We start from the raw sequence: 13,198 nt of genomic DNA, 5'->3' as shown, positions 1-13,198 counted from the left end.
CAGAAAACACAATCTTTTGAGTGGTAGTGCCTCCAGAGGGCAGATGCTGACCGGGCATGTCCTAGCATTCCACCATCACTTTATAATGTTGGAATTAACTTTGCATGTTATACAGTGGATATAATAAGCATTCAGACCCCTGTAAATTTTTATGCTTTGCTACATTGCAAACAATTGGCAAAATCAAAATAAGTTTTGTTTTTGCTCTGTAATGTACACTCTGCACCCCATCTTAACAGAAAAAAAGATATTTTGCTAATTTATGAAACAAGAAAAACTGATATATCACATAATCACATGCTGTCCATTTACTTCTGATCTTCCAATAGATGGTTTTACTCCTCCATTGGAGTCCAGCTGTGTTTAATTAAACCAATTGGTCTTGATTAGGAACGGCACACACCTGTCAATACAAGATCTCACAGTTCACAGTGCACGATGGACCACATGAGAATCATGAAATCTTAGGAACTGCCCAAGGAGCTCAGAAACAGAATTGTGGCAATTGTAGCACAGTGGCCTTCATTATCCTTAAATAAAAGCCCTTGACCTGGCCGTCAAGTCACACTTAGCAATCGTGGGAGAATAGCCTTGGTGAGAGAGGTAAAGAAGAACCTCAAGATCACTGTGGCTGAGCTCCAAATGGTGCAGTAAGGAGATAAGAGATTGTTCCACAAGGTCAACTATCACTGCAGCCCTCCACCAGACAGGTCTTTATGCGAGAGTGTGTTAATGGAAGCCTCTGCTCAAGATATATGAAAGCCTGCAGACAGTTTGCAAAAGAAAAAACAAAAAAAGATTCGCTGGTCTGATGAGATGATGATCCTGGAGAGACTTGAAAATGGCTGTCCACCAACATTCACCATCCAATCTGAGGAAAATGGAGAGGATTGGCAAGGAAGAATGGAAGAGGAACCCCAAATCCAGGTGGGAAAAATTTGTTACATGGCTGTACTAGCTAAAAAAGGTGCTTCTACTCAATACTAGTAAAGGATCTGAATACTTATGACCACGTGATATTTCCACAAGTTTTTCTTGTTTAATAAATTAGCAAAAATATCAACATTTGTTTTTTTTTCTGTCAAGAAAGTGTTCATTAATGAGCTGCAATGAAACAGTAAAAAATTGAAAGGAGTCTGAATACTTTTCGTACCCATTGTATATAGATTAATAAATACTACACCTGCTTTAGCTGATAAAGAATTTTGGAATGATCTCCTTCGGTTATCTGATCCAACATGTCATTCACTATTTTCTTTGCATAACTCCCACAGTCTTTAACAAACTCTTGAAGGCTAAAATAAAAGATATAAAACAGGAGGGTATATAAATTAACTAAACGAGTCACAAGAAATCGCATATTTTTAATTTTCTTAGTGTATTTGCAGAAATCTACTCCACTGTGTTGAATGCCAGCTTGCAATAATCACCTATAGCCCACCAACTCTTATTAATTGGCTTAAATTTACATTGCCTTATTAATAAAATATTCTTACCTTAGAGCACACTGTATGCCAGTGTCATCACCATATGCAGCATACATTAATTCCATTTCATCAGGCTTTAGATCAGTGAAGAGAGTGTTATTTTGTAAAGACAGAGCTGTGCTGGTACTGTTGAGAAAAGTGACTAAAAAAAAAAAAAATTATGTAAAGCATTTTATAAGTTTTCCAGTTTCTCAGCAACAAGGGATGTAAGCCAAATTTTTAAATATCCAACTGTTACAGGGACAAACAGGGTTGGGAAGTTAGAGTTCTCCTTTCGTAGACTGCCAATTAAGGCCATCTAATAGGAGACCTCTAGCCATTAACGCTTCAACATCCTGGGAAACAGAGGGACAAACAAATATAACGGGGCTTATATACCAAGGGTCCACAGATCCCATTTCTGTCGGACTTTTCAACATTTTCTGGGATTGCACGGCTGTGACAGGTATCAAGAAGGGGATTGTGTCGCACACGATCGGATTTTGGCACAGTGGCACCAGCTTTCATGCAACAGAATTCGGATTAGGGACATTGGATGATGCGCCTGATTCGGACTCAGTGCAGGATTTAACGTTCAATGCACTCACACACACTGGGAAGAAGATGGTGAACTCAGACAGACCTGAGCGGGGAAGCGACGCATGCAGAATATCGGGGGCACGATCTTCGTGAATCGCGGCAAAGTTCGTTCTCGTATGACAATGCACACTGGGGAACGCGCCAGGGACGGGGTATCAGTGACTGCAGCCACGCAGTGCTTATTCACAGCGCTGGCCAAATATATATGACATTCGCTGGCACTGTGAATAAGTACTGCGCGGCCACAGCTGCTGTTAGTTTGGCAAGCCCGGCTGGCGCTGTCAAAAAGCACGGCGCGACCGCTATCAGTGCGGCCGCATCGGAGAGAGCCGGCAGCGATTGCGCAATGAGTCCGCTGCTGCCGGCTATTCTTACAGGTCGCACCCCCCCTCTCGACTGCAGCAGACAAGATACGAGGATCCGACCTCTTATTTGGTAAGAGGTCGGATCTATTAAAAGCAAATTCCTCAACATAATTTTTTTTTAAAATGGCATAAATAGAAAGGGGCTGGGTGGTGACAGGTCCTCTTTAAGAATAATCCTACAGAAACTGTCTTGTGCCTAAACCCAGAGAACATCTGTGCTCATTTCATTATTATTCCCCTTTAAACCCTTAAAGACCAGACCTTTTTTGTTTTTCCATTTTAATTTTTCACTCCCCACCATCAAAGATCTTTAACTTTTTTAAAATTTTTCCATGTAAGGAGCTGTATGCATGGCTTGTTTTCTGCGTAATAAATTGCACTTTATGGTGACTGTATTTAATTTCATGCCTTGTACTGGGAAGCTTGGAAAAAAATGCATTTGTGCAGTTTATTCTCACTGAGCGCCGGAAATGACACGTCTACTTTATTCTTTGGGTTGGTACCATCATGGGGATATCAAATTTATATAGGATTTTTAGACTGTACACATCTAATTTTTTATATTTTTCAAAATGGCAAAAAAGTGGCATTTTCCAATTTGGGTGCTATTTTCAGTTACGGAGTTAAACGGCAAGAAAACTGTTATTATATTTTAAAAGATCCGACATTTTGGGACGCAGCAATACCTAACATGTTTATGATTTTTACTGTTTATTTATATCAATTATAGGGAAACGGGTGATTTGAAATTTTTGTTTTTATTCATTATTTATTTTTGAAACTATACAGACCCCCTAGTGTACTTTAACCTTAGGTTGTCTGATTGCTCCTACAGTATGGCAGTACAGTCATGGCCATAAGTTTTGAGAATGATTAACAAATGTTAATTTTTACAAAGTCTACTGCATCAGGTTTTATAATGGCAATTTGCATGTACTCCAGAATGTTATAAAGAGTGATCAGCTTAACAGCAATTAATTGCAAAGTCAATATTTGCCTAGAAAATGAACTTTTTCCCTCAAAACACATTTCAACTTCATTGCAGGCCTGTCTTAAAAGGAACAGCTAACATTGTTTCAGTGATTGCTCCATTAACACAGGTGTGGGTGTTGATGAGGACAGGGCTGGAGATCAATCTGACATGATTAAGTAAGAATCACACCACTGGACACTCTAAAAGTAGGCTGGTGCCTGGCATCATTGTTTCTCTTCTGTTAACCATGGTTATCTCTAAAGAAACACGTGCAGTCATCATTGCAAAACTGGCGTAACAGGGAAGAGTATCGCAGCATCAAGGAATTCAAGGAGAGAGGTTCCAATGTTGCCAAAAAGGCTCCAGGGCGTCCAAGAAGGACCAGCAAGCGTCAGGACCGTCTCTTAAAAGTGTTTCAGCTTCGGGCTACCAGCAGTGCAGAGCTAGCTCAGGAATGGCAGCAGACAGGTGTGAGTGCATCTGCACGCACTGTGAGGCGGAGACTCTTGGAGCAAGACCTGGTGTCAAGGAGGGCAGCAAAAAAGCCACTTCTCTCCGGAAAAAACATCAGGGACAGACTGATATTCTGCAGAAGGTACAGGGAGTGGACTGCTGAGGACTGGGGTAAAGTCATTTTCTCGAAAAACCAAAAAAGGCCCCATGTGCAATCTAAACCGCCCTCCAAAATATAAACCAACAAAGACCAAAAACAAGAGAGCTTTGTAAACATAAAATATCTACTTTATTCAAAAATAACACATATAATACATATGAACCACTTTCAAGAGGGATTCCTGAAAGTCGAAAGTGTGAGGGACAGAGTCCCAGATGGATATGGGACAGACACAGAGAACCTATGGCCCCCCCTATCCTGTTTATGCCTCAAAAAATGTGCCAAAAAGACATATCAATAATGTATAAAGTCCAAAAATAAGACAAATATTGGGAGACAGTGGACCCATATGCTACAAGATGATACAGTAAAGTCACCGGAGGTACCATCCGGTACTAGTGAAAAAGTCAAAAAAGCAGGCCACACTTACCCAAAGTATAAAAGGGCACTGAGGCAATCAGAAGGAGGGCCAACAGGAACACCCCGACGCGCGTTTCGCACTGATGCTTCGTTCAAGACCCTTTTTTAAATAACGGACCAAGCAAATATCCTTTGCTTGGTCCGTTATTTGAAAAAGGGTCTTGCACCCGAAACGCGTTATATTGGACATTTTAATTGTTACTCTATTTGTAAATCAAAAAGCATTAAAAAATTGCTAATTTTAAGACTACTACTGCATTGGTATTGTGGATCCTTTTTGGGTACCGGCACTAGAAGCGCTCCTCGTGTACTCCTCTTTTACTCTTCTACTATGAAGGAACAACATCCGGGTCGTCAAGCTCCCTGAAAAGGCAGAGGGACCAAATCCTTTTTTGAAACCTGGCTTAAAAATGTACTACCCGTGGAAACTTTCTACTTTCTTCACACTTGAAAGAGCCCATTGGGAGCCGTCCCGCCCTGGCCCCCCAGGGGACAACTCTAGACTCTTCCTGACTTGACTGCTGCATTTTCGGTACAGAAACTCTATTCTTAGGGCAGTCCTCACTAATGGGCAAATTTTCTGCCCTGATTTTCCAGCCTCAGTGAGAATGCAACAATTCACTGAAGCTCGCTCTAGTCTTCGAGAAAAGAAATACTAGTACTCCATGATCTATCTAGCACGACTGCTTATTGTGGATGGCCAATAGACTCTGTTCTACACCTCGGCAAATGAAGCTCCCCACTGAGCAGATGCTTCCCCTCGCACAGCTCGGGGGGCTCTTACTGAGTGAAGGACTGCTGTTTTTCTTAGTCAAGACGATTCAAATGAGGACCATGTTATCTAATGTGGGCTTATGTTCCTCCTCCTGCTCCTTGTTCTAATGATATATTGCCTCCTTACAGTACAATTTGGTCTGTTGAGTATTGCACATGCCCTCCTCTCTATTTTTCAGGGTTGTTGATTCAGTCAAGTTTTTCAATGGTTGCCGGTCGGTGTCTATGTCGTATGTAAGGATGAATGCTTGGTACTTTGTGTCTCCTTCGCAACATCACTCATGTTATCCCACTCCTCTCATTAGCCTGGTTCCCATTTTCCTTCTGCTGATATGGCTCAGTTTAAAGTTATCAGCTGGAATGTTAGGGGCCTAAACTCCAAATTCAAGCGGGCCTTGATTTTGGATGTCATTAAACAGCAAGCCCCTCATTGTGTGTATACAAGAGACCAGGTAAACTGGCGGCTATGCCTCTAGGCCAAGTAGTTTGTATTGGTGATTTTAATGCGGTCCACAACTCCTCCATACATTGAACAAGTGGCCTAGATACAGCTTCTGCCCGACTTAATGAGTGCCTTTTCTCTCTGGACCTTACTGACATAGCGTAGGAAACACCCCGAGGAGAGGGAATACTTCTTTTACTCCCCTGTACATAAAAGGTTTTTTTCATATAGATCTGGCTTTTGTCTCCTCAAGTATGCTGTGCCATGTTGACATCCTACGATCGACGTAGCGCCTCTGATCACTGTGGCACCAGCACCCGGCTTTGCTACTCTCCCCGGCTGTCCTGGATACGGTTAAGGTAGCCCATATTAAGTTTTGGGACACACACTTAACACACCCCGATCCTCTCTCGTACAAATCTTCTGTTAGGGGTGCCTTTATCTCTGGCGTAGCGGGACATAGGAAGACATTAAGTGCACAGGAGGGTGGACTATCTAGCATTGGTAGCAGCTGAAATGGAATACCTTGAACACCTTACTCCCGCCAATAAAAGAGCATGGGCCCAAGCACCAAGGGATCAGCTGGTAGTTGCAAAAGAACGCACCAGTAAGCGTTTCCTTGCTAGGAAAACATCCATATTTGAAGTTGGGGATACAAATGGGAAGCTGCTGGCGTATTTCTCACGAGCTGAACGCCCTTGTGCTTCTGTCCCTTCCATTGTTGATACCAGAGGCCCTGATCCCCAGTCTATAAAACAAGGCGTTTTGTGAATTTTACTCTTCTCTCTATGGCTCCAGATCATCTGCCTCACACGCGGAGATGGCCAGCTTTCTGGATAAACTCCCCCTTTGTCATCTATCACCATCACTGTTGTCTGAGCTTGATGCCCCCATCTCAGCGGGAGAAGTGGAATTGGCTTTACAATCACTCCCCTCTGTTAAGACATCTGGTCTTAATGGGCTGGAGGGAGAATGGTATAAAGATAGATGCAAGGTTTTGATTCCCCTCCTAAAATTTATTGGCAAACTTTAGATTCAATCTAAATTTCTGCACCAGGTATATTTCACCCCTACAAAACTATTTTTCTTGGGGGTAATGCCCAATGATTTAGGTTTCCACTGTCAAGCTGAAGCTGGATCCTGCATTGCGTCTGGACCTGCCCAAAGGTTAATGCTTTCTGGTCAGAAGTCCTGGGGTTACTGAATAGACCAGGGGTCCCCAAACATTTTAAATAGGGGTCAGTTTACTGTCCCCCTCAGACCGTTGGAGGGCTGGACTAAAGTTAAAAAAAATTCATTGAAAATACAGCGATAGCGGTACATGTGACCGCATCTATAATACACTGGGCCACCCCCTCAGTAATTATTTAATATACTGCACCCCTTTGAGAACTATTTTATATATTGGCCCAATTAACCCCTCACCATTAATTATTTCCTATGCTGCCCCTCCACCATTAATTATTTCCTATGCTGCCCCTCCACCATTAATTATTTCCTATGCTGCCCCTCCACCATTAATTATTTCCTATGCTGCCCCTCCACCATTAATTTGCTCGCCCCTCATAATTATTCCCTTTGCTGCCCCCCACCATTAATTATTTTCTATAATGCCCCCATAATTAATTATTTCAAATATTGGGCCGCCGCAATCTTTTAACTGCTGTTTGAAAAAAAAACAAACAAAACAAAAACCCTGTACTCACCTCTGGCTTCTTTCTTCTGGCTGCTGCTGGACAGGAAGGGGTGCACGGCCGTGTGAGGATGTCATCATGCGGACGCGTATCCAGGTTCAAAGAGCAGTATCTGCCGGGGGTTGTCTTCCGGCCACATTGCTCCACCTGCAATAATAGTGCTCGAGGAGCTGCATCAAGCTCTATACAGTGACGGGCCGGAGCTTTCTGTCCGGCCGCACGGAGGCCCCTGCCCGACTGTCGAAGGCCGCGGCCTAATCATTGACGCTATTGGATCGCTCAATGCGACGGGGGCCTGATAGAAACAGGCCGTAGTTTGGGGACCCCTGGAATAGACACTTTTTTAGGGTGCAAATCCAATTTCGAAGAAGCACATTTTCAGGGTGCGTTCACACATGGCAGTAACGCATGACTTTTTAAACTCATCAGAACAACTGAGAAGAGGTGATTTACCCAATTACATTGCTGATAAAATTGTGTTTAACATACGGTAACATGCTTTTAACACTGTTGACTTGTATGTTAACATGTGCTTATTAACACTATGTTAGCATACGTGTAACATTTTTAACGGATGTGTGCAAATCTCCTCTTCTCAGCTGTTCTGGTGTGTTGCAAAATGCATGCATTACTGCCATGTGTGAACACACCCTACTGCCACCCACAATATTTGGTTGCACAACTTTTTAAAGAAAATAAAATTCCAATTGAGAAGTTTAAGAAACTTCAAAAATTATTGCACGGTGTTCTAGACATGTTAGTTTCTTACCTTTATGTCTGCGATCATCTTTAAATCCCAGTGTAGTAAAACTGGGTAGAAGTTTGCTTGACAGAGAGCTTAAATCCACTGGCTGTGTCTCTTCTTCTACAGCAAGATTAGTAAGAATAAAATTAAAAACAAATATAAGTACTAAGAAAAGTTTTTTGGCAAACTATTTCACATAATTCTTAAAACATGCCTAACAGCAGGATTTTGACCTGATATACACAAGATCTAAGAAAAGAGATTACACAGTTTTATAGAAAAACATTGCCCTTGTTAACCAATCACAGAACTTATATTATTGCTCTTAAAAATGAAATCTGTTCTATGATAGGTGGAGATTTACACTTCTAAATCACCTGTGCATAAAGTAGGAGAAAGATATAAGATCACTGGGGGCCGTACCCATCAGACCCATCCACCCACAATCACTTTAAAGACGGCGCAATTTGTTGGCTGGCTATATAGTGGGGCAGGGGCAGGCTGGCTATATAGTGGGGCAGGGGCAGGCTGGCTATATAGTGGGGCAGGGGCAGGCTGGCTATATAGTGGGGCAGGGGCAGGCTGGCTATATAGTGGGGCAGGGGCTGGCTGGCTATATAGTGGGGCAGGGGCTGCCTGGCTATATAGTGGGGCAGGGGCTGCCTGGCTATATACTGGGGCAGGGGCTGCCTGGCTATATACTGGGGCAGGGGCTGCCTGGCTATATACTGGGGCTGCTGTCATTCTATAGAAAGCTTCAGTGTTTATTTCCAGTGGACAGAAATCTGACCATGGTCACACAGGTGCATGGCTTGTTATATCACACATCTCCGATTACTCTCTGTGATATAACGAGCTGCGCACCTGTGTAATCGTGGTCAGATTTCTGTCCAGTGGAAATAAACACTGAAGCTTTCTATAGAATGACAGCAAGCAGAGATCTAGAAAACCTTGAATAATTGATTCAGAAAGTATATTAGAAAATTGTATATCTTTTTATTATACAAACAATAACATTCATTTGCTAAAATGGGAATACCCCTTTAATCTATCATAAGAATAAAAACATGACTTACCCTCTGCATCTGGATCAGAATTTACCACAGAGTAAATCAAATTGCCATCCATGTTCTTTTTTAAGTAGCCAATCTAAAAACAAATTTAAATTAGTGATAAAATGACATTTTTTCACAGCCAAACAGAAATGGAGTTTCTAATATGGATTATAGAATTTACCTTGCAATTTGGATAATATCTGTTGACCTTGTCTCTGGCTTCATCTGCCGCGTGCTCCACTAAGGCCAGAACATGTTCTTCTGCAGTGCTGTCTGTTAAACTGCATGCATTGCCTTCTGGCTCAAAAATGCAACTAAAATAAAAGTTTTCACACTTACGTCAGTTTCAAACATTTACTCACATTTCAGGTGCATTTTTATGGGTGTTTTTGCACATTTGTTTCTTTACCATGATACAATTGCCTTTGAAGATGAGCAGGAACTTTGTGCACCCTGATGTACAGTATGTTCATTGTAAATGCATGTGCTCATAATTGATAACCATTTGATCAATGATCAAGAGAAAAGATTTTCAGATAACAAGCAGTACAACAGGAAAAAGCATATATCAAATAAGAGACATTTGTGGCACAATCCAGGAGAAATTCAACCCTATGCTTTCAAATGAGTATTAATTTTTTCCAGCTCTGAGAATGTAGCTTTGCTGCCCATTAAGGGAAAATAAAATAAAGACTACCCCTTGTTGCTACAAATTAACACATTGGGGGACATTTACTAAACCTTGCCTTCCAGTTTTGTTTGGCAGACCTGGCTTTTAAATAAAAGAAAGAGAATTTCCATGTTTTTAGATCCTGCATGGCACTTTGACCGCCCCCATCCGACAAATTCACTAAAGTGTTTCCCAGAAACAGCAGAGATTTAACTCTGTGGCAGAGAGCGTCAGACTGCCCTTTCTGTTTAAGAGGCTGGAACCACTTGTTAAATCTGGCGGGGAAGGGAGGGCTGGCGTTTAAGATGTCTGATGGTAGATGTCCAGCATGACATGCTAGTTTTTTTGTGCACTAATCGGAACAGTTTCTATTGCATAAAGAAACAGCATAACGGCTTAAAAAAAATAAATATGTAAACGAGCCAAAAGCACTCAGGCTGACGTTGTCCAAGTGCTTCTCGGTATCGGGGGATTTTAATGTATGAATGCCCCTACACCTAACCTCTGGAACAGTAACTGCTGCTCCTGGGCCAGGATGCTATAAGCCGGCCGGTGATGTTAGAGGGCCGGGGCGTTGAGAGAGCGACCCCATAGCACCTCCTGGCTCATTTACACATTTAAAAAAATAAATAAATGGACACACTGATACAGTACTTTTCAAATTACTGCATGATCAGAAAAAGGCCCCTTTCACACGGACGTTTATTTCTCCAGTATTTTATTTCTGTGCCGTAGGACTCCAAATATACATTTGGGATCACTTAAAAAATGTCCTAACTTTTAAATGAAAAGCACAAATTTCTTTCAATGATCTAACATTGAATGAATCTGAAATACACTCTATACATTGTTAATCTGGTAAATGACTATACTAGCGTTAAACATCTGGTTTTTAACCGGTTAAAGACTGGGCCCTTTCCTGTTTTTTCATGTCCATTTTTCACTCCCCACCGTCAAAAATCTATAACTTTTTTATTTTTACACGTAAAGAGCTGTGTGACGGCTTGTTTTCTGCGTAACAAATTGCACTTCATAGTGATTGTATTAAATATTCCATGCCATGTACTCGGAAGCGGGAAAAAAATTCCAAATGCAATGAAAATGGTGAAAAAACGCATTTGCGCCATTTTCTTGTGGGCTTGGATATTACGTCTTTCACTGAGCGTCCCAAATAACATGTCTACTTTATTCTTTGGGTCGGTACGATTAAGGGGATACCAAATTTGTAAAGGTTTTATAATGTTTTCATACATTTACAAAAATATTTTTTTTGATTTTGCCAACTTCTGGCGCTAATAACTTTTTTATACTATGGTGTACGGAGCTGTGGGTGGTGTCATTTTTTGCGAAATTTGATAATATGTTCAATGATATCATTTTTAGGACTGTACGACCTTTTGATCACTTTTTATAGATTTTTTTAGATTTTTCAAAATGACAAAAAAGTGCCATTTTCGACTTCGGGCGCTATTTTCCGTTATGGGGTTAAACGCATTGAAAAAACGTTATCATATTTTGATAGATCGGGCATTTTCGGACGCATCGATACCTGATGTGTTTATGATTTTTACTGTTTATTTATATTTATGTCAGTTCTAGGGAAAGGGGGGTGATTTGAAATTTTAGGTTTTTTTATTATAATTTTTTTTTTAAACTTTTTTTTTTTTTATTTATACTATTTTTCAGACTCCCTAGGGTACTTTAACCCTAGGTTGTCTGATCGATCCTATCATATACTGCCATACTACAGTATGGCAGTATATGGGGATTTTCTTCCTCATTCATTACAATGTGCTATCAGCACATTGTAATGAAGGGGTTAAAACGAAATAGCCTCGGGTCTTTAGTGGCGTGGCCTGAATAGGCTCTAGTGACTGGGCATTTTTAGCCAGATTTTTAGCTAGATTTGCCTAGTTAAACAGCTGTTAACACTTGCGCTTACCCAATCTGAGAATGTGCCATTAACCCCTACGGGACTCAGCCTCTTTTGACCTTGAGGACGCGGTCCCATTTTTCAAATCTGGCCTGTGTCACTATAAGTGGTTATAGCTTTGGAACGCTGTGAGATATCCGGGGGATTTTGAGATTGTTTTCTCGTGACACATTGTACTTCAAATTAGTTTAAAAATTTGGATGAAATCTTTTGCGTTTAGTTATGAAAAAAAAAAAAAAAATTGGCAAAAATTTGGAAACATTATTTTCAACGTTCTAAATTCTCAAATTTTGATGCAGATAGTCATAGCACCCAAATAAATTCATAACTTGCATTTCCCAAATGTCTGCTTTATGTTGGATGTTTTTTTAAGATTCCACATATTTTACTAGAATGTTATGAGGCTCAGAATTTGGGTGCCATTTTTCACATTTTTTGTAAAATCGCCAAAACCCGTATTTAGATGGACCTGCTCAAATTCTAATTGACACTGAGAGGCCTAAATAATAGCGAGACTCATAAATTACCCCATTGTGGAAACTACACCGCTCAACGTATGAAAAACCACTTTTAAGAAGTTTGTTAACCCTTTAGGTGTTTTATAGGAGGTGCAAAATGGAGGTGTAGTCAGCAAATTGTAATATTTTTTGACAATACACTCAATTTGGGTGGAAAATTAAACATTTGTAATGGATTAAATGAAAAAAGGCTCCACAAAGATTGATTCCCAATTCCTCCCGAGTACATCCATACCCTATATGTGGTGGTGACCTGCTGTATGGGCGCACGGCCGGGCACAGAAGGGAAGGAGGCGCCATCCAGATCAGATTTGCTATGTCACATTGTACAGGCTATAATTTTTTTCTTTTTTTAATATAGACCTATAGGGGCTTATTTCTTTTGCCTCATGAGATGCATTTTTCTGGTAGGTAATTTTGGGGCATCTATAGCTAATTGGTGAGATTTTATTAACTCTTTGTTGGTGGAGGAAATGAAAATCATCAATTTTTAGGAAAATTTGTATGTGTTTTTTTTTCTCGTTAACCATACCATAAAAATAGTATATTATTTTTATTCTATGGGTCGCCACGATTACGAAAAGACCTCATTTATATAGATTTTTTATTTTTTCCCGTTTTTACCGAATAAAAAGTAATTTGGCAAAAATGTTAATTTTAGAATCACCGTCTTTCATATGCATAACTTTTTTATTTTTCGCCTCACAAATCTGTTTAAGGGCTCATTTTTCGCGAGAAGGATTGTTCTTTTTAGTGGTCTTATTTTAGAGTGCAAAACATTTTTTAAATCACTTTTTAGAGCATTTTTTTTTATAGGGTATTAATTGAAAATTATCTTTTTTTTCTTGAGCTTGGTTTTTTTTTTTTTTTTTTTTACAGGGTTCACTTTGCGGTTCTAATAACGATTCTGTTTTCAGATTCAGATTGTTA

At 40.4% G+C, this 13,198-nt stretch overlaps 1 protein-coding gene across 5 annotated transcripts in view; it reads right to left on the bottom strand.

Annotated features, from left to right (window-relative positions):
* The window catches only part of BRD9 (bromodomain containing 9), a 43,907-nt gene that overhangs the window by 8,527 nt on the left and 22,182 nt on the right, over positions 1 to 13,198 (bottom strand). For all 5 annotated transcript variants that reach the window (XM_072153086.1, XM_072153090.1, XM_072153088.1 and 2 more), the window contains exons 9-13: positions 9,329 to 9,461; positions 9,169 to 9,241; positions 8,117 to 8,212; positions 1,497 to 1,629; positions 1,184 to 1,295 (exon numbers count right to left, since the gene is read on the bottom strand). In XM_072153086.1, coding sequence (XP_072009187.1) covers positions 1,184 to 1,295; positions 1,497 to 1,629; positions 8,117 to 8,212; positions 9,169 to 9,241; positions 9,329 to 9,461 — 547 coding nt within the window. The remainder of the gene's footprint in view (positions 1 to 1,183; positions 1,296 to 1,496; positions 1,630 to 8,116; positions 8,213 to 9,168; positions 9,242 to 9,328; positions 9,462 to 13,198) is intronic.

Source organism: Engystomops pustulosus, chromosome 5, assembly GCF_040894005.1.
Source record: "Engystomops pustulosus chromosome 5, aEngPut4.maternal, whole genome shotgun sequence".
In the NCBI taxonomy this organism is placed as follows: domain Eukaryota; kingdom Metazoa; phylum Chordata; class Amphibia; order Anura; family Leptodactylidae; genus Engystomops; species Engystomops pustulosus.
The sequence above is the reverse complement of the archived record's forward strand: the minus strand, read 5'-3'. Positions and strand labels throughout refer to the sequence as shown.